The sequence below is a fragment of the Equus przewalskii genome, chromosome 25 (genome assembly GCF_037783145.1).
Source record: "Equus przewalskii isolate Varuska chromosome 25, EquPr2, whole genome shotgun sequence".
In the NCBI taxonomy this organism is placed as follows: domain Eukaryota; kingdom Metazoa; phylum Chordata; class Mammalia; order Perissodactyla; family Equidae; genus Equus; species Equus przewalskii.
The window spans coordinates 13,484,888-13,511,813 of NC_091855.1; the positions used below are offsets into that span (position 1 = coordinate 13,484,888).

Consider the following 26,926-nt stretch of genomic DNA (forward strand, 5'->3'; position numbering starts at 1 on the left):
ATAATTTTATAGTAGAAAATGACTTGTTTTTACCTTGACTTGTTCTGTCTAAATGGGATAACCCTCACTGAAAGTAGCAACTAGGGGGTTTTCTGAGGTTTTGTCATACTTTGTTCTTTCAGGGTTGCTGTCAGCACTGGATCTTGTTGAAGTCAATCCTTGGGTGGCTGCTTCAGAGGAAGAGGCCAAGGCTACGGCTGTCCTAGCAGTGGATGTGATTGCTTCAAGTTTTGGTCAGACAAGGGAGGGGGAGGGCACACTGTCTATGACCAACTTCCTACTCACCAGATGAATCACAAAGTGAAGAACTTGTGAGAATTTAGGAAATACTGTGTGCTGACACGTGTGTCACAATGAACATTCCAGAGTTAAGAGGTATTTGAGGGGACAGATATTAAATGGTTGTCTGGGTCAATACTGCCTTAATGAGAACATTTGTGCATTCTCACAATTGTAAAGTTTCCTTCCTCTCTCCACTTCGGTGACCAATAATACTATTGTACATGTATTTGGTTTTCTGCAGTTCACAGGGTATTAATATGTTAGTGTACCATGTAAATTTAAAGTCATAAACAGCATTTATTACCTTGGTAGAGCATACTGGTCGTGTTGCTGTTCCTTCACACTTAAGTGGTTTTCGGTCTTCCCTCCCTCCTCCCACAGTCTGGCCACGCAGTGCATCCTTGAACTGTCAGCTCACAGCAGCAATACGCTTTATTCCATGTCTTAACGCCATTCATTCACAGGGTTGAAGTTCTAGTCCACAAAGCCTTCCCTGGATGAAGTTCAATGCTTCCGAAAGAATTTGTAATAAACCAGGCCTCCCAGGATGGCTAGCTCCAGTAAGATGATGATGGAAAGTAGCAGCTTGTTGGTCGTCACTCTACAAAGAGAAGCAAAGTGAGGAGTAGTCAGAAGTCTGGATAACCTTATTTCTTTCCATTAATACTTAGGGGTTTGACCTGGGGCCAAGGCTTGATACTGGGAGGTAGGCTGAATTTCTGTTTGATCACACAGCCACTTAGCAGTAAGTATTTATAAGGTTTTTTTAGCTGGTAAATGACAACTCAGAAGCTTCTTTAGCTGTAACTTAGGGATAACACATCTACCTCACAGAAAGGTTAAAAACTTGGACAGTAGATACCAAAGCATAAAAGTGGTTTCTTGATTCTAAAATGTCTGTCTTCAAATAGTATTTACTACTTCTCTTTAAAAACAGCTTTTCTAGGAGGAGCTAGTTGGAAAAATAATAAATATACATATGAAAAAGTATACCATTTTTGGAATCAGGTCGAATCATATTTCAAAACAGTAGAAATACACTATCGCTAACCATTTAGAGCTGCAGCAATTACATGCTACAGCTGTGAGCATATGCTGGGAGAAGAGTTTGTGGCAGACTCTCCAGTGCAGAAGGCCAGCTCAGGGATGAGGATAAGTAACTAAGCTGGGTAGGGCCTTTCAATCTCTGTTGTAAACTTCTTGCCCTTCTTACTCTCTCTTCCTCCATCAACCCAAATGGATGTCTCTATAAAGGTAGTATAGCAGCTTCAAAAAAAGGTACTATCTTTTGTTAACAGAATCTAATCTCTGGTTTTCATGTTCAGTCTAAATTGAAGGTTTCCCCCATTCCAAACAAGGAATTCACCACTGTTTAGTAGGAGAATGATTTTCCTAGTTCCATGACTTGGTAATAGTTTTGTTTCATGCACACTACCCACTTACCTCAAATTCAACCTCAGTGGCAATATTTCCTTTCTGCCCCTGCTTTTACTGCTGTCAGCACTCATGTCAACAGATTTGTTTGTTTTGAGGAAGATTAGCTCTGAGCTAACATCTGCTGCCAATTGTCCTCTTTTTTGCTGAGGAAGATTGGCCCTGAGCTCACATCAGTGCCCATCTTCCTCTATTTTTTATGTGGGATGCCTACCACAGCATGGCTGGATAAACGGTGCATAGGTCCACGCCTGGGATCGGAACTGGTGAAACCCGGGCTGCCGAGGCAGAGCACGCAAACTTAACCGCTATACCACTGGGCCAGCCCAAGAGTTTTTTTTTTTTAAGTCAACTTTGTACTAATAAGACAGAACTCCCAGATAAAGGGCAGACTACCATGAAGGGCAAGCAGAGCCAAAACCAAGTACTAAGAAGTAGCAGTGAAAAGTTTTCTAATCAAGTTTTTAAAAATATATTTCAAGAAATATGAAGCTCTATTTTTCCCATGTGCTGTCTTCTCTAAGGAATGTAAGCTTGGATTAAAAGTCTTTCCAGTGGATAAACTTTCCACTGCTCCAAGTCAGAGCATATATACTTTCAACAAAGGATTTTTTCCTGGGATATTTAACTACACAAGATAACGTTCTTTATTTTTTCTGCTTTATTAGGACCATCACAAGTTATTGTTCAAAGCTTTGACATTCTTGGTTGAAAAACGTTAAAAGAAATTAATTTTGAGACTTTCTAAAACTTACTTTCTGGACATTGAACGGAGAATCTTTCGACTTTTGCTCAAGTTTTCACTTGTGTTTACCAGCTGAAAAGAGAAAACAGCAGTTACTTCCCCCTTCTTTCAAAAGTATACACTGTAGAATTTGAACATTCCTAAACTGACAGTGGGCATTAAGGAGTATATGTTGAAAAACTCCAAGAAATCAAACCAATTTAAATGATGGCCTCTGAGTATAAGTAGAAGAAACTGGAAAGGACAAGAGGCTTTAGTACTCATCAGGTAAGCTTAGGAATTATTATATCCAAGCTCGCCGTGGGGGACTTCCGGGATCAAGCTAATCTTTCACCTTAGCTACTCAAAACAGAAAGGCTTCAAACATACCTCACCAGTAACTGAAGCAACTCTGAGCAATTTGGGATTTGAATTTCATCAGCCAAACTCCAGGAGAGCCTCTTGAATTAGTGTTTGTTTTTATAGGCTGGTGGATTACCACTTTGGGATCTGGTTATTTTTTTTTCTTTATTCCTTTAAGAGACACTTACATTGAATTGTGAAAGGAATTAATCTTGAGCCTTTTTAAAAAAACTTTCTTGTTCAATTGCCTGTTACTAACCTAGATAGCTGGAGGATATTTCAACAGATGCCATCTGCCATCTGTTCCCATTGCCCAGTTGCCTTGGTAAGTTGATCTCTGAGCACATTCCTTGGCCTTTAAATTCAATCAATCCACCTCATATGTTCAAAAGTCAAAAACTACATTATCTGTAAGCAACTTGCTTTCTCCATAGCTTACCTTGAATTCAGTACTTTATTGTGACTTTTCACTGAGGAGAGAAGGGCATCACTGATTTAAGAATGGAGAATTGCAGCTATTAAGATGTACAAGATAATCACGTCAAATATTTTCCCATCTAAATCTTGCCCGCAGTTTGGATTTGCCTCATGCGATTAAGAGCACGGCATTCCATTGGCAAGTTGTACTGTTTTTAAAATTTTTATGCAGATGTATGGAAAGGAAGAAATGAGTTGTTTTTCAGAGCCTCTCAGAGTGATAGCAGGTTAGAGGCCCCAATTTAGTGTTCATTTGGCCTAAGTATTTCCATTTTCTTCCCACAATGATCCAGCTTACCTTTGGTAACAGTAAAGAGTTATAGTCCAGGATTGAACCTCTATAAATTGTCAGTGGTACTACTTTATGATATGGAAAAGAGCCTTGGCTCCAAATGACAGGAAATCTAGGATCTTTTAAAGTAGATGATATTTTCATAAAATTAGCAGACTGTTTCACTAGATGTATGAGAAATAAAAATCTGATTGGTAATACAGGAATTAATAAAAGAATGGAGTGGCTGCAATCTTAAATAAAAGCAGAAATTGGGTTTCTTTAGTCTTTTTTTTTCCCCCTCCAATGACCTCTAAATCTTAGGGGTGAAATTACTTCCAAGGGCAATCTCTCAGCCAAGCAAACTAAAATTGAGAAAAGCACAAGAACGTGAAAGGTCACACTCTGAATTCAGAACTGCTATAGCTTCTGTCAGTAGCAAGGCATCAGAGTGGAGTGGACCCACCCACTTTCCACACTCCTGCCCCTTCCCTGTCCGCGCTGACTTACTCTACTCTTGGTACGTTCCAACTGGTCACGTTGCTCCCCCAGCTCTTCTATGATTTCTGAGCCAATCTGGTCAGTCTCTGTGGCAATCCGATGAGAGCGCTCAATACTCTGGGTGGCCCGGTTCAGGCTATCAGTGCCTTGCAGAAGTAATGCCCTTTGAGACTGCAGCCGATTCTGACAGGAGTGTGGAAGGAAAATGTTAGATGACTTCCATTATAAATTCAGTGCCAGCACATTCCTTATGGCCGTTCTTATGTAAGGGATATAGTGTGCAATCATTTTTATTACTTTTAAGACAACCAAAGTGCTAATGAACTATAAGATCCTTCTCAAGGTCAGACTAAAGCAGAACCTGGAATCCAATATAGGAGCAGAATACCTCCCACTCCACTGCTTGTTACACTTAAGTGAGGCCAAAAAGGAAGGATTAATATTGGAGCATTTTCCCTGTGTACGTGATGAATTTGAACTGGCTCATGCATTTCTGGACTAGCAACTTCTGAGAGGCAGAGGCCCAGATTTGGGGTGTAGAAGCTACCTGAAAATGCATACAGCCTGTAACTTCGATAGTGCAACAAGCAAACCAACTAAACTCTACAGCCCTAGAAATAGAGTAATTCACTGAAGATTCCCACTTGATTGGTACTGAGGGACTCTGAATGAGCTATTAGTTTTCAGCACATATAGAAATCATTTAGAAGTCTGAGACACTACCACATGCTGGAAAAAACTTAAGTGGCTACATCTTGGTACACCCAAAAGGAATTTCACCTCTGGCCAACCAGAAAAACTCTGAAGTTGCCAAACTGGAGATTTGCTCTCAGGGCAGGAGGTGTCTGGGGCCAAGTACTCTGCCCCGATTTTCTAAATCCCCACCAGTTTTTTTACTCCACCTATAATCCTAAACACACAAGGCATGAGGACAGAAGTAGCCTTTGTCAGGCCAGAATTAACCACCACTGAAAGAAATGGGTGCAGCTCTAAGTTTTTAGCTATTCAAAGCATGCATCTGTGCACGCGCACACAAAGGGGCCGGCTCACAGGGCCTATCCCTGAGCAGGTGACTACCAGCACCAGACACCACCATCAAGAAGCCAAGGTGGGTTCCCAGATCAGAAGTAACAAGTCTTTTCACTTCACATTTGGCATATAGACCAGTGGATGAGGAAACCACTGAATGAGGCTGAAATAAACTCCAGTTTATTTTAGTTTTAGTTTAGCTTAAAAGAAGCAGAAATAAGGCTTTTTTAAATAAAAGATAAGGATTGTCATCTGATCAGGCTGAAGAAAGAACAGGAAAAGACAGATCACATAAATCAACCTCAGATTTGCAACAATAATTTTACTGTGATATACATTCCACATGTATATCTAAATTGTTTTTATTTCTGAAATGAATAATTTTAAAGCAAAATTGTTTGGACTTATCTCTCCCTTTTGTTTTCGGGTTTTTTTTCATTAACAACTGACCAAAGTCACTATTACACCTCTGATCTCACTTTAACAAGCTCCACCTACCTGCCTTTTCCAGTCTCACTTCACAAAGTGAATTATCAAAATTTTACATCATTCTCAAATGCTCCAGTTTTGACATCAGCAATGTCAGGCCAGTATCATCTCAATGTCTCAAACTATAATCAGGATGCATCATGAAATAGGATTTATTTGTTTAAAATTGTACTATTAGCCTTTCTGCATATGTGCAGTCTGTACCTGTGGGCCCCCTTCCCTTTCCCACGCTATTTGCCAGGCCATTTCTACTTTGTATTGTGGAATATAATAATGCAACGCATTAAATTTAATCTCTGAAGTTTTTATTCCTTTATCTAGCTTCTCTAGATAGTTTCAAAATACAGCTTTTTCATTTTAGTAGACTTTTATAAATCAGACTACTGGATGCTAGAGAAGCAAGTCTGGTTCACTTCCCATTAAACAGAATAAGGTGTTAGCCTCTTCTTGAGATGCATCTTGCCTTCTCTGCTGTATCTGGGCAGTTGGGCCATCTTTATATAAATGTAAAGGAAAGCTTGGGTTAATTTTATAACAGTACTCTGATAAACTAAAAATGTAACAAGTTTTTGGGCATACATGGGAAAGAAACTGGATCAACAGGTCAGAATAGAGAGTCCAGATATAATAAGACTAGGTAACACTTGTATACCTCCACTACATACTAAGCACTGTGTTATATATCAAGGATACAAAGAAATCTAAATAAGCATATGGTTTGGAAAGATCTGCATTAAATATAGTAGAGGTGGGTACCCAAGGGGAGAAGGGGAACTGGATACAGGAAAGAGGATAAGGTGGGAGAAACAAGAGTCTAGTATGCACTGATAACATCAACTGTACTCCACAATATAGTTAAATCTTGTACCATAGGCTCTTAAGGGGAAAAAAAGCAGCTGACGCTTACCATGTGCTCATTCTCTACAGCATATGTGCCATATTTCATGTCTCCTCGGCCCCCAGGTGTAGCTGTCAAAGGTGTGCTTCTCACTTCCCGGTGGAGTTTGGCAAGGTCCTTCCGGTAGGTTCGAAGCTTAGACATCATAGGGTTACGGAAAGATAGGGGCGCATAACGTAGTTCCTCTTCCATCTCTGCCAGCTAGGAAGGCAGAAAGTAGCGAGTGGATGGCTTGGTTCTTTTCTCTCTGATCTGGGCACATGCCTGGTTTGGAATACTCAAACCACAGACAACCCCAAATAAGTACATAACCATATGCTCCATGAGGGCAGGGACCACACGTGACATGTTCACCTTATTATGCTGAGTGCCTGGCACAGTGCCTAGCAAGCATAGAACAGGCATTCAAAAAGTATATGACGGGGGCCAGCCTGATGGCGCAGTGGTTAAGTGTGCACGTTCCACTTTGGCGGCCCGGGGTTTGCCAGTTCAGATCCCAGGTGCGGACATGGCACTGCTTGACAAGCCATGCTGTGGTAGGCATCCCACATATAAAGTAGAGGAAGATGGGCATGGATGTGAGCTCAGGGCCAGTCTTCCTCAGCAAAAAGAGGAGGTTTGGCAGCAGATGTTAGCTCAGAGCTAATCTTCCTCAACAAAAAAGTCTATGATGAATGACGGAAAAAACTAACAAGCACCTTATACCTCAGTAAATATTTTTACACACATTCCCTCATTTAATCCTCACAACAAATCAATAAGATAGGAAAAACTACTTCTACTTCATATATAGGACTTGAAGAAACTTGCTCAAAAATTACACAATAAGAGCTGTTAGGATTCAAAATCTTCAAGTTGTCTTTTCAGTATACCAAGTTCTTTACCGTTACGGTTCAAGTGCTATCATGAAGCACTCCGAGGTTCTACAGTACTACAAGCGATAGGGGTTTGGCATCAAGGTTCTTCCCTTCCTTCTCCTCTTTCTGAAAATCAATTGTCTGTCTCCATGTCTGAGATAACCAGGGGTGCAAACCAGATTTCCATTTTTCTGGGATAAGTAAAATGTAACACCTAGACATGTTCACAAGAGGCCATAAATTATTTTCATCAGCCCGGGGTGGCCAAGAGTAGACGTGGTTAATTTTGCTAAATTCAGAGAAAGTATGTAAGCACCAAACAAAGAAACTAGTATTAGCTAAAAGATTTTTTTAAATGCCACTAAGATGTTAACTGAAAAGGAATACTGGCTCCCTAACAGATATCATGGATATGCTCAGCTGCACAGAGGTATTAGGAAAAGCTTCTAGTACTCCTATTATGGAGAAGCTTCCACAGTCTGGTGGCCTGATCCTCCTTAAAACATATATAGAACAGAGAAAAGCATGCAGATAAGCTTAACTTCTCAGAACTTCATTCAGGTAGGGAAGTTGTTCTTCAATAAGCAAGAAGCAAGTTCCCTGGCTTAAAAGGAATTTTTCATCTCGGTCTACTCTGTGGTAGCAAAAACCAGGAGCAACTATTTCTGCAGGGTACTGCCAGGGACCCGGATGTTAGCCCCAATCTCCTGAAAGGGTTTGCTGAAGGTACAGCATAATGATATGGAAACAGAAAAATTGTTTTCTTTATTTAAAGAAAAGCCACAAATTAAGAGAGAAGCAATTGTTAAACTGCTCAGCAACCTGGACCAGCTTCTGACAAACTCTGGGTCCTGATTGGATCTCATCCTGTTCATGCATGCTTTGCCCAAGGTAACAAATCCAGCCATTATGCTGTCTTTTAAAACAGAAGGAAATGTGGCTAGAACCACCTCTGAGCTACATTTTCTGTGACAGTAAGTTTAACAAAGAAGAATAACTGATTTTTTTTAAAAAGATTTTATTTTTCCTTTTTTCTCCCCAAAGCCCCCCGATACACAGTTGTGTATTTTTAGTTGTGGGTCCTTCTAGTTGTGGCATGTGGGATGCCGCCTCAGCATGGCCTGACGAGCGGTGCCACATCTGCACCCAGGATCCAAATCGGCAAAACCCTGGGCCACCGAAGCGGAGCGCGAGAACCCAACCACTCGGCCACGGGGCCGGCCCCAGAATAACTGATATTAATGGCCAGTTTTTAAAAGACCACTCAGGTCCTTACATGAGGAATGTACTATCAAAGACTCATTTCAGGAGAGTCTTCAAGCTTTACCCCTTTATGTTTGTCAACCCCCCTAAACATGCATCCCCGTCAACTGGCCTCATTTAGTAAGAAATAATCAAAATCAGAATCAATAGATGAACAGTTAATCTGTGATGTGGTCATAGGCATTACTTCTGGAAAAGACCAACACCAGGTAGAAGAAAACAAAGACTTGCTCCCTGTTCTCACCGTTTCATTTGCTTCCTGTTGCTTTTCATCAAAATCTCTGATCAACTTCTTCTTCTCTTCTGGAAAAGATAGACAAGTTTCAAATGCTCAGCCCTGCTTCCATACATTTGTAGAGGCCATTCCCTCTGCTTAGAATAAACTCCCCATTCCTCCCCTGGTGGAGGGAGTAGTACTTAACCACCCTTAAAAGGCATTTAAAAATGTATGGGAACTTGTTACCAAAATGACAAGAGGGAGGGTTTTACTATTGGCATTTAGTGCCCAGGGAACAAAAATATCCATGCGTGGGACAGTCCTGCATAATAATTATCTGGCCCCAAAGGCCAATAGCGTCCTTACTAAGAAACACTACAGCTCTAAGTTAATCATTGTCAATCCTTTTTCCCCCCATCCTAAACACAGGGATCAAGCACACTCATCAATAACAATGTATAACAATCCTGGTTCTTGAAATTCTGTGCCCACTTTCACCCCCCTCTGTGAATCACTTCTCTATATTTTACCCTTATCCACTGCTTTTCTGTAAAACAAATTCAAAACCCACCTACTCTGCTTGCTGGGGAGGCTGCATGGTATGGCACATGTTTCTCAGTCATACCCACTGGCAGTGGTGGGAAATGATGTAAATACCACTGACTCACAGTGAGAAAGTCATCCCCCTATGACTTCTTTTAATCCTTCACATCAGGCCATTTTGGTGCTAGTATGTCTTTAATACCTAAAAATTACCAATCTACCCTTTTAACAAAAATAGAACAGGCTTCAGCTTCAAAACAGATTTCAGTTTCAAAACAATAACATCTAACTAAAACAGCATTGTTTTGCTGTCACTGTACTTTTTCTGATCATTTAGATGGGTTCCACAGATTTTCCATTTAAAGTAGTGATATAAAATTTCCTTTTTAAAATAACTGTATGAAATAAATGTATCTTACATGAAATAAGTTGATACAAAGAAAACGATTAAGTAATAGTAAAAATGGTACTGGGACACGCAAAGATGAAGGGAGTAGTGGCATGCTGTCACCTAGTAAACACTTGCACAGGGAGAGCTGCTGCTGAGTAAAGGGGGTTAGGTTCTGGTCCTAACTCTGGGCTTGGAGCCCTCAACCAGAACCTCAATGTGTAAGCTTGGAAAATTCTCTTCATCTCTTTGGGTTCTGATCTCCCTCCTTGGCTATAAAATAAAGAGGTAGGTCATCCCTTCATATCTAACAAGCAAAAATTAGCCCTATTTATGAGGAGCTTGATTTTTTTAAATGTATACATCCAAATGAATGTTCTCTTTGGAAATCTACACATAAACTACTTGTTACCACAAAGTTACCATTGCTTACAATGTTTTTTGAACTCTTCTTTTGGAACTACCTTCACAATTTGGATAATGTCTTTTTTAAAATTGTAGTAAAAAATATATATATAACATAAAATTTACCATTTTGACCATTTTTAAATATATGGTTAAGTGGCATTAAGCACAGTGACACTGCTGTGCAACCATCACCACTATCCATCTCCAGAACCTTTCCATCATCTCAAACTGAAACTCCGTACCCAGTAAACACTAACTCTACATTTGCCCTCCCCCCAGACTCTGGTAACTACCATTCTACTTTCTGTGTCTATGAATTTGACTATTCCAGGTACCTCATATAAGAGGAATCATACAATATTTGTCCTTTCACATCTGGCTATTTCACATAGCACAGTAGTCTTCAAGATTCACCCATGCTGTAGCATGTATCAGGACATGGTCTTTAAAGCTATGCATTTCTCATTCAACGTGACTCCTAAATACAAGCCAGCACTTCCATTAACTGAAGGAAGAGCAATCTTTTCCAATGCCAAAGAAAATAGCGGAGTTGGGCTGATGGAGGGATGGTATGTGGGTACTCAAAATGCTGTCCTAAGATTTTCTTGGATAATTTTATTTACCTTGATTTTCTTCAGCCTTGACTTTCTAACCCAATGCCATATAAGATGTAATACCACTGTCATGCTTTATTTGGATTTACATTTTGTTAATCACAACAGCATCCAGCATGTCAGTTGCCTGCTACTTTTTAAGTAATCAAATCGTTTTGGATGTGTACGTTCTATATTCTCAACTTGAGATCAAGCTCCTCTAGAATAGAGAGATTTACTGTTTCTTTTACAAGTCCCATTGCTTCTAGAACATTGAACCTGGTAGGGTGGCTCCTTAGATGTTGCTACCGCCTGCAAGGGCAAATGACAACGCACCCTTTACTATGCCTCATTCATTGTCATGTGACATTCTCTTAACATACACAAGGCACTCCACGTGAACTACTTCTCAGACCACACCACTCACAAAACCCAGGGTTTGTTGTGTTTTTTTTGTTTTTGTTTTTTTTTAGTGAGGAAGATGGTCCCTGAGCTAGCACCTGTGCCGGTCTTCCTCTATTTTGTATGTGGGACACCACCACAGCATGGCTTGATGAACAGCGTGTAGGTCCGCACCTGGGATCCGAACCTGCAAACCCTGGGCTGCCGAAGCAGAGCGCATGAACTTAACCACTATGCCACCGGGCTGGCCCCTGTTGTTGTTGTTGTTGTTTTAAATGGAACAAAGTTCAGCCATGGCAAATGATATACATCTTGATCATCCATGATGTAACTGAAATAAAGCACCACAGCAGCTGTTATGATCCCTGGGTAGGCTGTGTTTTCAGCCACAAGCAGTGAAATAATATTTGCAATCAAGAATGGCTACTTCCATGGAGAGGTATCACGTTATTTTGTAATAAGCTGTCACAGAAGTGCTGAGTGTCATCACTCCTCTGAATAGACACATCTCCAAACTCAAGCACACTCACTTCTGACAGTATGAAGTATTCTAAGAAGAAGGGCATTCCCTTCCTAGCTTGGATTTTTCTGCAACTCTGTTAGTCATGAAGTCTCCTCCTTTATTCTTCCTTTTTAAAGAATATGAAAGTCTGCATTCTTAAGAGGCAAATTCTAGAATGATTCAAAGAAAGTGCCTATATAAATAAAAGTAGGGGGGAAAAGAGCAGCCCACAGAATCTTGAGCCTTTCACTAACTTCCCTGCATGATTCTGTTCTTCTTGGTCTTTTTGGAGTTGGGATACTCTACCTTCTACCTGGTTTAATAAGACATACATTCTTCTAGGAGTGCTCTACAGTTTATATACTTTTTTTTTTATTAATGTTATGATAGATTACAACCTTGTGAGATTTCAGTTGTACATTTTTGTTAGTCATGTTGTGGGTACACCACTTCCCCCTCTGTGCCCTCCCCCCAACCCCCCTTTTCCCTGGTAACCACCGATCAGATCTCCATATCAATATACTAAATTCCACCTATGAGTGGAGTCATATAGAGTTTGTCTTTCTCTGACTGGCTTATTTCGCTTCACGTAATACCCTCGAGGTGCATCCACGTTGTTGTGAATGGGCCAATTTTGTCTTTTTTTATGGCTGAGTAGTATTCCATTGTGTATATATACCACATCTTCTTTATCCAATCATCAGTTTCTGGGCATGTAGGCTGGTTCCACGTCTTGGCTATTGTAAATAATGCTGCGATGAACATAGGGGTGCAACGGACTCTTGAGATTTCTGATATCAGGTTCTTAGGATAGATACCCAGTAATGGGATGGCTGGGTCATAGGGTATTTCTATTTTTAACTTTTTGAGAAATCTCCATACTGTTTTCCATAGTGGCTGTACCAGTTTGCATTCCCACCAACAGTGTATGAGGGTTCCTCTTTCTCCACAACCTCTCCAACATTTGTCGTTCTTGGTTTTGGATGTTTTTGCCAATCTAACGGGGGTAAGGTGATATCTTAGTGTAGTTTTGATTTGCATTTCCCTGATGATTAGCGATGATGAACATCTTTTCATGTGTCTATTGGCCATATTCATATCTTCTTTTGAGAAATGTCTGTTCATGTCCTCTGCCCATTTTTTGATCGGGTTGTTTGTTTTTTTGTTGTTAAGCCGTGTGAGTTCTTTGTATATTATGGAGATTAACCCTTTGTCGGATAAGTGGCTTGTAAATATTTTTTCCCAATTAGTGAGCTGTTTTTTTGTTTCAATCCTGTTTTCCCTTGCCTTGAAGAAGCTCTTTAGTCTGATGAAGTCCCATTTGTTTATTCTTTCTATTGTTTCCCTCAACTGAGGAGTTACAGTGTCCGAAAAGATTCTTTTGAAACTGATGTCAAAGAGTGTACTGCCTATATTCTCTTCCAAAAGACTTATTGTCTCAGGCCTAATCTTTAGGTCTTTGATCCATTTTGAGTTTATTTTGGTGTGTGGTGAAAAGGACTGGTCAATTTTCAATCTTTTGCATGTGGCTGTCCAGTTTTCCCAGCACCGTTTGTTGAAGAGACTTTCTTTTCTCCATTGTAGGCCCTCTGCTCCTTTGTCGAAGATTAGCTGTCCATAGATGTGTGGTTTTATCTCTGGGCTTTCAATTCTGTTCCATTGATCTGTGGACCTGTTTTTGTATCAGTACCATGCTGTTTTGATCACTGTAGCTTTGTAGTATGTTTTGAAATCGGGGATTGTGATTCCGCCGGCTTTGTTTTTCTTGCTCAGGATTGCTTTAGCAATTCGCGGTCTTTTGTTGCCCCATATGAATTTTAGGATTGTTTGTTCAATATCTGTGAGGAATGTTCTTGGGATTCTGATTGGGATAGCATTGAATCTGTATATTGCTTTAGGTAGTATGGACATTTTAACTATGTTTATTGTTCCAATCCATGTGCAAGGAATGTCTTTCCATCTCTTTATGTCATCGTCAATTTCTTTCAAGAAAGTCTTGTAGTTTTCATTGTATAGATCCTTCACTTCCTTGGTTAAGTTTATCCCAAGGTATTTTATTCTTTTCGTTGTGATTGTGAATGGGATTGAGTTCTTGAGTTCTTTTTCTGTTAGTTCATTGTTAGTGTATAGAAATGCTACTGATTTATGCACGTTAATTTTATACCCTGCTACTTTGCTGTAGTTGTTGATTATTTCTAATAGTTTTTCTGTGGATTCTTTGGGGTTTTCTATATATAAGATCATGTCGTCTGCAAACAACGAGAGTTTTACTTCTTCGTTACCTATTTGGATTCCTTTTCTTTCTTTTTCCTGCCGAATTGCTCTGGCCAGCACCTCCAGTACTATGTTGAATAGGAGTGGTGAAAGTGGGCACCCTTGTCTTGTTCCTGTCCTCAGAGGGATGGCTTTCAGTTTTTGTCCAGTGAGTATGATGTTGGCTGTGGGTCTGTCATATATGGCCTTTATTATGTTGAGGTACTTTCCTTCTATACCCATTTTACTGAGGGTTTTTATCATAAATGAGTGTTGGATCTTGTCGAATGCTTTCTCTGCATCTATTGAGATGATCATGTGGTTTTTGTTTTTCATTTTGTTGATGTAGTGTATCACGTTGATTGACTTGCGGATGTTGAACCATCCCTGTGTCCCTGGTATAAATCCCACTTGATCATGGTGTATAATCTTTTTGATGTATTGCTGTAATCGGTTTGCCAAAATTTTGTTGAGGATTTTTGCATCTATGTTCATCAGTGATATCGGCCTGTAGTTCTCCTTCTTTGTGTTGTCCTTGTCAGGTTTGGGGATCAGGGTGATGTTGGCTTCATAGAATGTGTTAGGGAGTTCTCCATCTTTCTCAATTTTCTGGAACAGTTTGAGGAGAACAGGTATTAAGTCTTCTTTGAATGTTTGGTAGAATTCTCCAGAGAAGCCGTCTGGTCCTGGACTCTTATTTTTGGGGAGGTTTTTGATTACCGTTTCTATTTCCTTACTTGTGATTGGCCTATTCAGATTCTCCATTTCTTCCTGATTCAGTCTGGGGAGATTGTAGGAGTCTAGGAATTTGTCCATTTCTTCCAGGTTGTTCAATTTGTTGGCATATAGTTTTTCATAGTATTCTCTTATGATCTCTTGTATTTCATTGGTATCTGTTGTGATTTCTCCTCTGTCATTCCTAATTTTATTAATTTGCGATTTCTCTCTTCTTTTCTTGGTGAGTCTGGCTAGGGGTTTGTCAATTTTGTTAATTCTTTCGAAGAACCAACTCTTTGTTTCATTGATCCTTTCTATTGTCTTTTTTGTTTCAATATCGTTTATTTCTGCTCTTATTTTTATTATTTCCCTCCTACTGACTCTGGGCTTTGTTTGTTCTTCTTTTTCTAGTTCTGTTAGGTGTCGTTTGAGGTTGCTTATGTGAGCTTTTTCTTGTTTAGTGAGGTGGGCCTGTATTGCGATGAATTTCCCTCTTAGGACGGCTTTTGCTGCATCCCAAATGTTTTGGTATGTCGTGTTCTCATTTTCATTAGTCTCCAGATAAAATTTGATTTCTTCTTTAATTTCTTCAATGATCCATTGTTTGTTGAGAAGCGTGTTGTTTAGTCTCCACATTTTTGCACCTTTCTCTGCTTTTTTCTTGTAGTTGATTTCTAGTTTCATAGCATTATGATCAGAAAAGATGCTTGATATTATTTCAACTCTCTTGTATTTATTGATGTTTGCTTTGGTTCCCAAAATATGGTCAATCCTTGAGAATGTTCCATGTGCACTTGAGAAGAATGTGTAACCTGCTGTTTTTGGATGAAGTGTTCTATATATATCTATTAAGTCCATCTGGTCTAATTTTTCATTTAATTCTATTATTTTCTTGTTGATTTTCTGTCTGGATGTTCTGTCCATTGGTGTTAATGGTGTGTTGAGGTCCCCTACTATTATTGTATTGTTGTTGATGTCTTCTTTTAGTTCTATTAAGAGTTGCTTTACAAATTTTGGTGCTCCTGTGTTGGGTGCGTATATATTTATAAGTGTTATGTCTTCTTGGTGGAGAGTCCCTTTTATCATTATATACTGTCCCTCTTTATCTTTCTTTATCTGTTTTGCTTTGAAATCTACCTTGTCTGATATTAGTATAGCGACACCTGCTTTCTTTTGTTCATTATTAGCTTGCAGTATTGTTCTCCATCCCTTCACTCTGAGTCTGTGTTTGTCTTTGGGGCTGAGGTGTGTTTCCTGGAGGCAGCATATTGTTGGATCTTGTTCTTTGATCCATCCTGCCACTCTGTGTCTTTTGATTGGAGAGTTCAATCCATTTACATTTAGAGTGATTATTGAGATGTGAGGGCCTACCACTACCATTTTGTGTCTTGTTTTCTGCTTTTCTTCAGTTTCCTTTGTTTCTCGTCCCATGGTTTAATCTGTTCTTATGTAGAGCTGCTACTCTCTGTTGTTGTCCTTCTACTTATCTCCTCTGCTCTTGGTTTTGTAGCCCCTTTCCTTTTTTGGATTTTTCAGGAATGAGGGTTTTCCTGAGGATTTCCTGAAGAGGAGGTTTTGTGGCAATGAACTCCCTTAATTTTTGTCTATCTGCGAAAGTTTTTATTTCTCCATCGTATTTGAAAGATATTTTCGCTGGGTAGAGAATTCTCTGCTGTAGATTTTTGTCCTTCAGATTTTTGAATATATCATTCCACTCTCTTCTAGCCTGTAAAGTTTCTGCTGAGAAATCTGCTGATAGCCTGATGGGGGTTCCTTTGTAGGTTAGTTTCTTTTGCCTGGCTGTCCTTAGTATTTTCTCCTTGTCGTTGACTTTTGCTAGCTTCACTACTATATGGCGTGGAGTTGGTCTTCTTGCATTGATAAAGTTTGGAGATCTATTGGCTTCTGTCACCTGAAGATCCATCTCCCTCACCAGATTTGGGAAGTTCTCAGCCATTATTTCTTTGAATAGGCTTTCTGCCCCTTTCTCCTTCTCTTCTCCCTCTGGTATACCTATAATCCTTACATTGCATCTCCTAATTGTGTCTGATAATTCTCGGAGAGTTTCTTCATTTCTTTTTAGTCTTGCTTCTCTCTCCTCCTCTGCCTGCAGCAATTCTATATTGCCATCTTCCAAATTGCTAATTCTTTCCTCCATATTATCGGCCCTACTGTTCAGAGCATCTAGATTTTTCTTAATCTCCTCTATTGTGTTCTTCATTTCCAATATTTCTGTTTGGTTCTTCTTTATCGTATCAAACTCTTTTGTGACATAGCTCCTGAACTCGTTGAGGTGACGGTCAGAACTCTCTCTTAACTCATTGAGAATTTTAATGATGGCTGTTTTGAAGTCATCATCATTTAGGTTATATATTTCATTTTCTTTGGGATTGTTTTCTGTGTATTTGTTACTTTCTTTCTGTTCTGGAGATTTAATGTATTTTTTCATATTGCTTGATGTTGTTGATTTGTGCCTCCGCATGGAGATAGAGTTTATTTGTCCTTTCACTTGTTTCAGCTGCTGCGGTGGGGGAGCAGCTGTTTATACTGCACCAACCAGGAACCCTGTCCGCAGTTGCTAACTGGGCCTGGGCCCCTCCTCGTAGCCACAGTGGCCCTTTGGATTCCCTCCTCTGCTGTGGGGGCCGTCACAGGGGGGCTTCAGGCTGCTGGTGCCTACTGTTGCAGCCCACCTAGATGTGCTCTCTCCTTGGGGTCTGCAACGGTGTTATGGGCTTTTCCAGCGGCCAGGGGTGGGATCACTTATATTTGTCGCTCCATTGCTGTCGGCACCCACAAAATCTCACTTGTCCTCTACGGGTCATAGGAGAGCTATTGGCATCTTCTACAGTCTGTGGTTAGTTCACCTAGCTATGCTGCTTTTGCCCTGGGGTCTTCCAGCCTTGTGGCTGGTGGCTGGGTGCCTTCTACTGGTGCTGTGCAGAGGCTTTCCCTAAGGCTGCTGTGAGCCTGTAGGGTTTCCCCCTAGGCTACGAAGCTGGGTCTCTGGAACTCCCCCCAGCCCCAGTCCTCTCTGAGATCTCCGGCTATCCCTAGACCCACGGGGCGGGCAACGGCAGCTGGGGGTCGCCCCGCCCTCTGGGATTCTCTCCGGGCCTCTCCTGGAGCCGTGAATGCTCGGCGTGGCCCCTCTGCTAATGGCAGACAGAGAGTTTTGTCTGCTGCCCGGGCGGAACTCCGGCGCTTCCCGTCCGGGTCGCAGAGCCGGCCTTTGAAACTTCCCCCAGCCCTGGTCCTCTCTGAGATCTCCAGCAATCCCTAGTCCCACGGGGCGGGCAACGGCAGCTGGGAGACCTCCGTACCCTCAGCGACTCTCTCTGGGACCCTCCGGGTGCCGCGAACACCCGGCGGGGACTCCCCGCCAATGGCAGGGAGAGACTCTCCCCACGGGCTCAGGTGTGCAACTCCAAAGTTTCCTTCTGCGTTTAGGAGTAATTGCGGGGGGTTTAGGTAGGGTTCTGGTCACCTGTTTCCACCGTCGCTCCTCTGTTGTGTGCTCGCTCCTGCCCTAGATGTGTGTAGATCCTCTGGGGGCGTCCGTTGGAAGAAAGCCGCTTGCGGGTACTAGGCTGCTCGTCGGGGTCGGAGAGTTTTCACCTATTTCCACATCCTCCCGGAGGAAAGTCCATCCGCCTTCCAATGTATAGTTGCGTGGGTCTCTCAGACGTCCTGAGATGCTGTCTGGATATCCTTTGTCAAGCGATAAGTGTCCAAATAATTGTAGACTCGAAGGGGGAGAGACAAAGAGGACTACTCACGGCGCCATCTTGGATCTTCTTCTACAGTTTATATACTTTTAAAATAAATATGCTTCCTTTGAAAGCAATTTGAAGAACTTCACCACATTACAAGACTCTTTATGGAATCCTAAGATTAAAAATGGAGGAAGACAGCCTGGTGGCATAGTGGTTAAGTTTGCGTGCACTGCTTTGGTGGCCCAGGGTTCATGGGTTTGGATCCTGGGTGCAGACCTACATACCACTTATCAAGCCATGTTGTGGCAGCATCCCACATGTGAAATAGAGGCTGATGGGCACAGATGTTAGCTCAGGGACAGTCTTCCTCAAACAAAAAGAGGAAGATTGGCAACAGACGTTAACTCAGAGCTAATCTTCCTCACCAAAAAAGACAAAAAAAAAACCCCCAAAAAAAACAAAGCCTTTGAAATCATCCCTTCTGATGATGAAGCCAGGGAGGCAGATATTTAAAGGTTCAAAAAAGGGTGAACCCTACCGAATTGAGAGCTATCAGTAGCTGCTTCTTTATGCTTTAGTCTCAGAATTGTGCAACCAATCAATGTTGGAGCTCAGACGGACCTTAGAGATCATTTAGTTTAACCTCATCTTACAGTTGAGGAAACTAGAGCCTGGAGAAACTGCCTTGCCTAAGGTCACAGGAGGAGTAAATGGGTGGCAACACCAGTTCTCGAATACAAGTCTACTGACTCCCAACCCAATGCTTCTGGACATTATAGCATTGAGGGGCATTTTTGTGCTCCCAGGGTACAGCCTTCAGCAACAGGTAAAATCTGTTCAGACCTCTTAGTTTTTTAGGGAGTTAGAATTACCACTACAATCAACTACAAAACAGCAGGACTGCATACTGGGTAGAATGGGCACCAGAAATAAGAGCGAGCGACTCCAAACAACACTGTCACCCACCCAACACACCTTGCCAAACGAGTCACATGTGAGTGACTCACTCTGAGACTGACTCTGTTTGTAACCTGGGTGGATGATAGCATCATGTCCTAAACATGGAATAAAATGGAAGCAGCCAGCTCTGAAAGAGCTAGAGGAAGGCTACCTTAATGTTCAAGCAAGGTGGTAGCCTGTCTTCCTTACAGGCAGTTTGAATTACCAGCCCAACAATGACTAACCTTGGCCCATTAGAGCTATGGAAATAACTTTGGTTTCACTAGGATCTTTTTTTTTTTTTGAGGAAGATTAGCCCTGAGCGAACTACTGCTGATCCTCCTCTTTTTGCTGAGGAAGACTGGCCCTGAGCTAACATCCATGCCCATCTTCCTCTACTTTATATGTGGGACGCCTACCACAGCATGGTGTGCCAAGTGGTGCCATGTCCGCACCCGGGATCCAAACTGGCGAACCTCCGGGCCGCCGAGAAGCAGAATGTGCAAACTTAACCGCTGCGCCACAGGGCCGGCCCTAGGATCTTTAAACTATGTGGTTAATTTGCTTTTGGCGCCCCACTGTGGCATTTCTAGGACCTACATCCTCTATTTGTACACCACAATAGTTTACCTGATCTTACACCATACCGGAGGTAAAAACATCAGATCCCTCTAAGCCTGTCTCCTGTAAATAGGAAATATAACAGTAGCGTAAGGTCGTCTGAAAGGGTTAAAAGAGATAATACATATAACAAGCTCTTAGCAAATGTCATGCATATTAAGGGTTCAATAAACAGTAACTACAATATATGACAAGCCCATAGCTAACATCATACTCAATGATGAAAAGCTGAAAGCTTTTCCTCTAAGATCAGGAACAAGAAGGATGCCCACACTCACCACTTTTGGAAGTCCTCGCCAGAGCAATTAGGCAAGAAAAAGAAATGCAAGGCATCCAAATTGGACAGGAGGAAGTAAAACTGTCACTCTTTGCAGATGACATATTACATACAGAAAACTCTAAAGACTCCACAAAAAAACTGTTGGAACTAATAAACAACCTCAGTAAAGCTGCAGGATACAAAATATATAAAAATCTGTTGTGTTTCCATACACTAATGATAAACTATCAGAAAGAGAGATTAACAATGCCATTTACAATTGCATCAAAAAGAATACAATACCTAGGAATAAATTTAACCAAGGAGGTGAAAGACCCTGTACACTGAAAACTATGAGACACTGATGAAAGAAAGTAAAGAAGATACAAACAAGTGGAAAGATATCCCATGCTCATGGACTGGAAAAAAATCAGTATTGTTAAAAATATCCATACTACCCAAGCAATCTACAGATTCAATGCAATCCCTATCAAAATTCCAATGGCATTTTTCACAGAAACAGAACAAACAACGCAAAAATTTGTAAGGAACCACAGAAGATCCCAATTAGACAAAGCAATCTTGAGAAAGAACATAGCTAGAGGCATCACGTTTCTTGATTTCAAACTATATTACAAAGCTACAGTAATCAAAACAGTATCATACTGGCATAAAAACAGACAGAAAGATCAATGGAACAGAATAGAGGCCAGAAATTAAGCCACACATGTATGGTCAATTAATTTACAACAAAGGAGCCAAGAATATACACTGGGGAAATGTATTAGGAAAATCCAGTCTTTCCCCCTCCTAGATCTTTCTCTCCTGTATAGGGAAAACCCAGTCCTTCCTCCTGCGTGTCTCATTTACTACTCACACAGAACACTTCACTTCTGGTTACCAAATGTGCGTGGGGTTTTTCTCACACCAAGCAATTCTCTGTGACACCAGCTGGCTGTCCTACAATTCAAATCAATTCTGACAGTACCTGGAGATAGCATTCGATTCCACAGGCGAAGAGCTCAGTCTCATAAGACTGACCCCCCACCCCCCTCTTCAGATGCCAAGTGCAAGTAGCAGGTCCCCAGGTTACCCACAACTTCTGTCCAGTTTGGCTACAAATTGGAGGTTCCCATGACCCCTTCCTCAAGTTTGATTAACATGCTAGAGCAGCTAACAGAATTCAAGAAAACACTTACTTATTAGGTTTACCAGTTTATTAAAGGATATAAAGGACACAGATGAAGAGATACATAGGGCAAGGTCTGGAAGGGTCCTGAGCGCAGGAACTTCTGTCCCCGTGGAGTTGCGGTGCATCATCCTCCCAATGAGGATATGTTCACCCACCTGGAAGCTGTCTAAATCCTATACTATTGGGATTTTATGGAGGCTTCCTCAATAGGCATGATCAATTATTAACTCCATTTCCAGCTCCTCTCCCCTTGCTAGAGAAGTAGGGAGCAAGGCTGAAAAGCCAAGCTTCTAATCAGAGCTTGGTCTTTCTGGTGACCAGCCCCCATCCAGAAGCCACCCATGAGCCCAGCCAGAGTCACCTCATTAGAAAAAAAGATGTTCCTAGTGCTCCTATCACTTAGGAAATGATAAGCGTTTTAGGAGCACTGTGCCAGGAACCAGGGGCAGAGACCAACAGATATATTTTCTATTATCTCACAGGAAAGGATTCTCTCACAGGAATGGACAATAAATAGTGTTGGGAAAACCGGACGGCCACATGAATGAAACTGGACCACTATCTTACACCATGCACAAAAATTAACTTGAAGTGGATTAAAGACTTGAACATAAGACCTGAAACCATAAAATTCCTAGAAGAAAACACATGGGGATAAGCTCCCTGACCGATCTGAGTGATGATTTTTTGAAGTGGACACCAAAAATAAAGGCAACAAAAGCAAAAATAAACAAGTGGGACCACACCAAACTAAAAACCTTCTGCATAGCAAAGGAAACAACAAAATGAAAGGCAACTTACCAAAAGGGAGAAATAGAAGCAAATCATATATCTGATAAGGGGTTAATATCCAAAATACATAAAGAACTCATACAACTCAACAGCAAACAAACAATATGATTAAAAAATGGGCCAAGGATCTGAATAGACATTTTTCCAAAGACATACAGAAGTCTCACAGGTAATGAAAAGATGCTCAACATCACTAATCATCAGCAAAATGCAAATAAAAACCAACTGAGATATCACCTCACACCTCTCAGAAGGGCTATTATCAAAAGACAAGAAATAAGTGTTGGCGAGGACACGGAGAAAATATAGAGCTTATGTTCTAGCTCAGGGGCTTTCAAACTCGACGTGCATCAGATCTCCTGGACAGCTGTAAAACAGACTATTAAAACAGTTAATGATTTAGTAAGTCTTGGGTGGGGCCCAAGAACAGGCATTTCTAATGAGTTCCCAAATGATGCTGATGCTGCTGGTTCAGGGACCACAGTTTGAAAACCACTCTTCTAGTGAAAGGAAGACACATAATAGACTGTAACATCATAAATACGGAAAGTGTCGAACATGTTAGAAGACAAGTGCTCTAGAAAAAAGGGAAAATAGAGCAAGATAAGAGTAGTTGTATACAGAGCTGGTATTATGTTTTATTTAAATAAAATAGCCAATTTCCCCTATAATAGTAATAACGGCTAATTACCCTTACTATTGTCAGGCAGTATTCTAAGGGCTTTACATATATTAGCTCAGTGAATCCTCACAAAACTCCTATCAAATACTTTAATTTATCCCCATTTTGCAGGGGAAACAGTTAGGTTAAAATAAGTTGTCCAAGGTCACACTGCTACTAAGACGTGGATCTAAGATTTGAACCCAGGGATTCTGGCTCTAGAATCCTTGCTGTTAAATATTATATTATACTGCCTCTCAATTCACATGATATCATCTTCATAAATGTCATTTTTAATGGCAGGAGAAGAAATATCTTGTCAGGCTAGAACTGACAGACATTATGCTCTCTATTCTATAAGCACCCTTGATGTTCTCATCCACAACCCAAACAAGCCTGCTTCTACTACTATATTTCTTATTTAAGTTCACATTCACTCAACTGACCAAGTGAGAAAATGCAGACACCTCGAATCTGTCTCCCTATTCACCCTATTCATGTCCAATCAGTCTGGTTAATTTGTGCCTCAGACTCACCTCTTGGATTTAGGACTCTCTAGATTCCCATGTTACCCCGACAACTGCCACAAAGGCTCCTAACCTCCTAAATGGTCCCCTGTATTCAGACTCTTGTGCTTCTCTTTCATCCTCTACTCAGCCACCAGCATTCTCCTTCTAAAATAAAACCTGACCATTTTAGTCAGCTGCTTGAAATCCTTTACTGATTCTCTATATCAAGTCCAAATGTCTTAATGTGACACTTCGGTGCCTTCATGACCTGGCTGTGTCTTACTTTCCTCATCTACTGCTGCTCTCCCCCACACAGCTTAAGTTCCAGTCACAGCTGTGAACATTCGATTTCTATTCCTTTGTTGACTCTTTCCACTTCCCCTCTGTCTGGCCAATTCCCATTCAACCCCTTACACTCAGTTCGAAGTTCTCCTTTCTATGAAGCTTCCCCCTTTGCTCCCCCACGCTCAAGTTAGCCTTTTTTTTCACGGTCTCAAAACTATTTTAGGACTCATCACACACTTTGTTGTAAATTTGTCCCCATTTAAGGCAAGAACTCTTGGAACTCCTCACAGCCCAGGATAGTGACTGACACATAACCATTCCCAATAAATGCTTATTGAAAAATGACTGAGTTCAATTACAGCCCCTAACCTAAACGCAAGGGCTGTGTTACACACATTATTCAGTGCCTAATAATTCACGATGGAAATTAAAGCTCTGAAAAGCTTATGCAGTAGTCTCAGAACTAGAAAAAAAGGATTCAGAGATGAGGCCCAGTGTGTTTGCTTAAATTCAATTTATTCAACAAATATTTACTGAGTAGTATGAATAAGGAGACTGAAAGTTGTTGAAATTCTTATCATAACCTGGGAATATGTGTACAGTATATTCACTTACCCATTAAACAACTAGTAGTCTGTTACCAGCAACTTGTGTTAGAGTATTTTGTGCTTGGGTAGAAATTTTCACCTTTTTGACTGTCCTCTTCGTAGGAATGAGAAGGTTAGGTAGATGAAGATAGTGAATTTAACTAATTCAGTTATCTATTTTTCAAAACAGAATGCTCTTTTGCACTATTTAGCCTTACAGAAATGGACACTGCAAAATTTAATTCAGCACCATGCTGAAAAACTGTCTATTTTTCAACCTTCTAAATCTGATCCCATCACTCTCCCGCTCAATACCTTTTAACTGCATCCTGCGGCATTTAGAAAAAGATGCAAATCTTTCACCACAGTCTACAAAGCCCCATGTGACATGGCCCTGCCTACCTCTTTCCAACCTCATCTATTACCACCATCTGCTCATTCCACTCCAAATACACTGGCCTTCTTGCTCTTCTAGAGCATACTAAGCTCCTTTCTGCTTAAGGACCCTTGCAGTGCTCTTCTGTCCTCCTGACACTCACTTCTCCCAGAGTTTTGCACGGTGTAGTCCCTTCATTCAAGTCTCTGCCCAAATGCCACCTCCTCAAAGAGGCCTTTCACAGCCACCCTATTTAAAATTTGAGCCTCCCTCCCACCCTGCAACTCTCTATCCCTTTGCCCTGCTTTATCTTCTTGTATTGCCCTTAACACCGTCTCTTAATATTTACATATTATTATCGACTCACTAGAACGGGGATTTTTCTTTTTCATTGTAATTTGCAATATTATCAGCATCTACAACAGTGTCTGGCACACAGCACCCTCTTCCAATAAATATATGTTAAACAAACGTATGAATTTCATTCCCAGCAGAGTCACTGAATTCATATGACCTTGGGTAACTCACAGAGCAAACACTCAAGCTCTGACCCCTAAATGAAAACAATAAAACAAAGTCTTATCTGCCTTGCCGTCAAGATCTATTTGTTCTGAGGCAAAGAACCACAGCAGGTCTTCCTATGAATTTCACTGCAAAACTCTAGCCCCTCCAAGCAAAGCTTGCAGCAACCTGAATTTTGAAATCAAGGGGCAGGAAATAGTCTAAGCAGAAAGTTCATAAGAGGACCAGACCTAAATACTACAATCCTGATTTTAAAGACGAGCCCTCCAAAAATGATATCTACCAACCCCAAAACTTATGACTCTTCTGGGTTCTTAACTCTTTTGGTGCCACAAATCCTTTGCCAGTCCGGTGAAAACTATGGACCTCTCTTGAGAATAATGCTTTTAAACCCATAAAACTAAATACAGAGAGCTACAAAAAAAAAAACAATTCTACTAAAATAGAGGACCGCAGATGTAAGGTCTCCTATGCTCTTTTTGCCACAGTGAAAACGAGACGAGAAAATTTTGAAAGCTATAGGAAGATCAAAAGGGAGAGTCCCAAGGAGACGACACCATCCCAGAGCACCCTAAGTGGCAGCAGGGAGTCCTGGACGCCAGGACCCAGCCAACCCTAGGGGGCGTGTCTGAGGATGAAGAGCGGAGAGAAGAGGGCCCGGGTCTGGGACTCTTCCTACCAGAGTGCGCGAGGCCGAGTTCCCCAAGGCTGGGCCCGCCCCCGCATCACCTGTCCCTGCCGTCCCCAGGAGCCGCTCCGGCACCCCTCGCAGGTCTTCATGGAGGCCGCGGAAGATCTCGTGCAGTTTTTCGAAATGTTCCGAGGAGGTGGCGGAGGTGGCCATGGCCCAGGCCACACTCGAGCAGCGGCCGCCGAGACTCTGGGCACCGGGCCCGCACCAACCCCGCGGTCAGCCGCCCAGCCCCGCAGGCATCACGGCGACCGCCGCCACCGCCGCCCTGGACGAGGCGCTTCCGGGGCCGCGGCGGGGTCCTCCCGAGCCGGAACGCCCACTCCCTGCAGTCCGTCACGGAGGGAGCGCCGGGCGCGAAGGCCTGACGGAAAGTCAGGCATGCTGCGCTGCCCAGGCGACTCCTGAAGGAGCAGCAGCGCGCGGGGGCGAGCGACAGTCTCAGGGCACCGGAAATACCCAGTCCGGGGTTGGGGAGAGCGCCACAGTGGAAAGCACTGTGGGGACCCGCGGGACGGGCAGCGTGGCCGCCTCTCTCCAGGGCCCCGCGTGCGCACGAGGGGTGGGCGCTGCAGAGCATGCCGGGGGCTGTAGTTCGGCGCGGAAGACGCTCCAACTTGGAGGTCACGCATTCCTGGGGGCGGTGGTGCTGCCTGCGCCGCGGATGCCCTGGGTGACGCTGACAGAAAGTGGTTTGGTATCAGTGCGCTCCTGGATGTTATCTTCATCGTCGTCGCATTGTTTCGCCGCCCTGACTTCGTCAGTTCACGTTGTGACTGTCAGCTTTCAGCCCTGGAAAGATAGCTGGGCCAGGTTCCAGCCTGCCCTGGAGCAGTGAAGCACTTTTACTGGGGAGTTCAAGTGACCAGGATCACGTGCTTTCAGAAGTGGTCCCTGGGCAGTGTGACGTCCCAAATGCGCGCTCGCTCTCTAGCGGCCGGGCTCGCCTAGTGCCTTCGTTCACTCAGCAGGTGTTTGCTAATGTGCAGAGTAGTTACTGTGCAGGGATCTGGGCATATGTGGGTAAGTAAAAGATGCACTGTGCACCCAGGTCATTTATAATGTGGTGAGAAAGGCGGACCCGGCTTCATCAGGTCTCTTTCCCACAAGTTGTAAAGTGTGGACAATTAGAAAGTCCTTACCTGCGCTCCATGAGTTTTCATGG

General features: G+C 42.1%; 2 protein-coding genes across 3 annotated transcripts in view; one reads left to right on the forward strand and one right to left on the reverse strand.

Annotated features, from left to right (window-relative positions):
- The window catches only part of ARG2 (arginase 2), a 31,625-nt gene extending 31,027 nt beyond the window's left edge, over positions 1-598 (forward strand). For both annotated transcript variants that reach the window (XM_070594099.1, XM_070594100.1), the window contains exon 8: positions 123-598. In XM_070594099.1, coding sequence (XP_070450200.1) covers positions 123-292 — 170 coding nt within the window. In that variant the 3' untranslated portion in view covers positions 293-598. The remainder of the gene's footprint in view (positions 1-122) is intronic.
- VTI1B (vesicle transport through interaction with t-SNAREs 1B) lies at positions 560-26,634 on the reverse strand. Its single transcript, XM_070594102.1, has 6 exons — positions 25,800-26,634; positions 8,833-8,891; positions 6,478-6,669; positions 4,062-4,235; positions 2,472-2,533; positions 560-883 (listed from the first exon to the last, which is right to left on the reverse strand). Exons 1-6 carry the CDS (start codon positions 25,912-25,914, stop codon positions 787-789), a joined length of 699 nt encoding a protein of 232 aa, XP_070450203.1. The 5' UTR covers positions 25,915-26,634; the 3' UTR covers positions 560-786.
- Between the last annotated feature and the right edge of the window lie 292 nt (positions 26,635-26,926).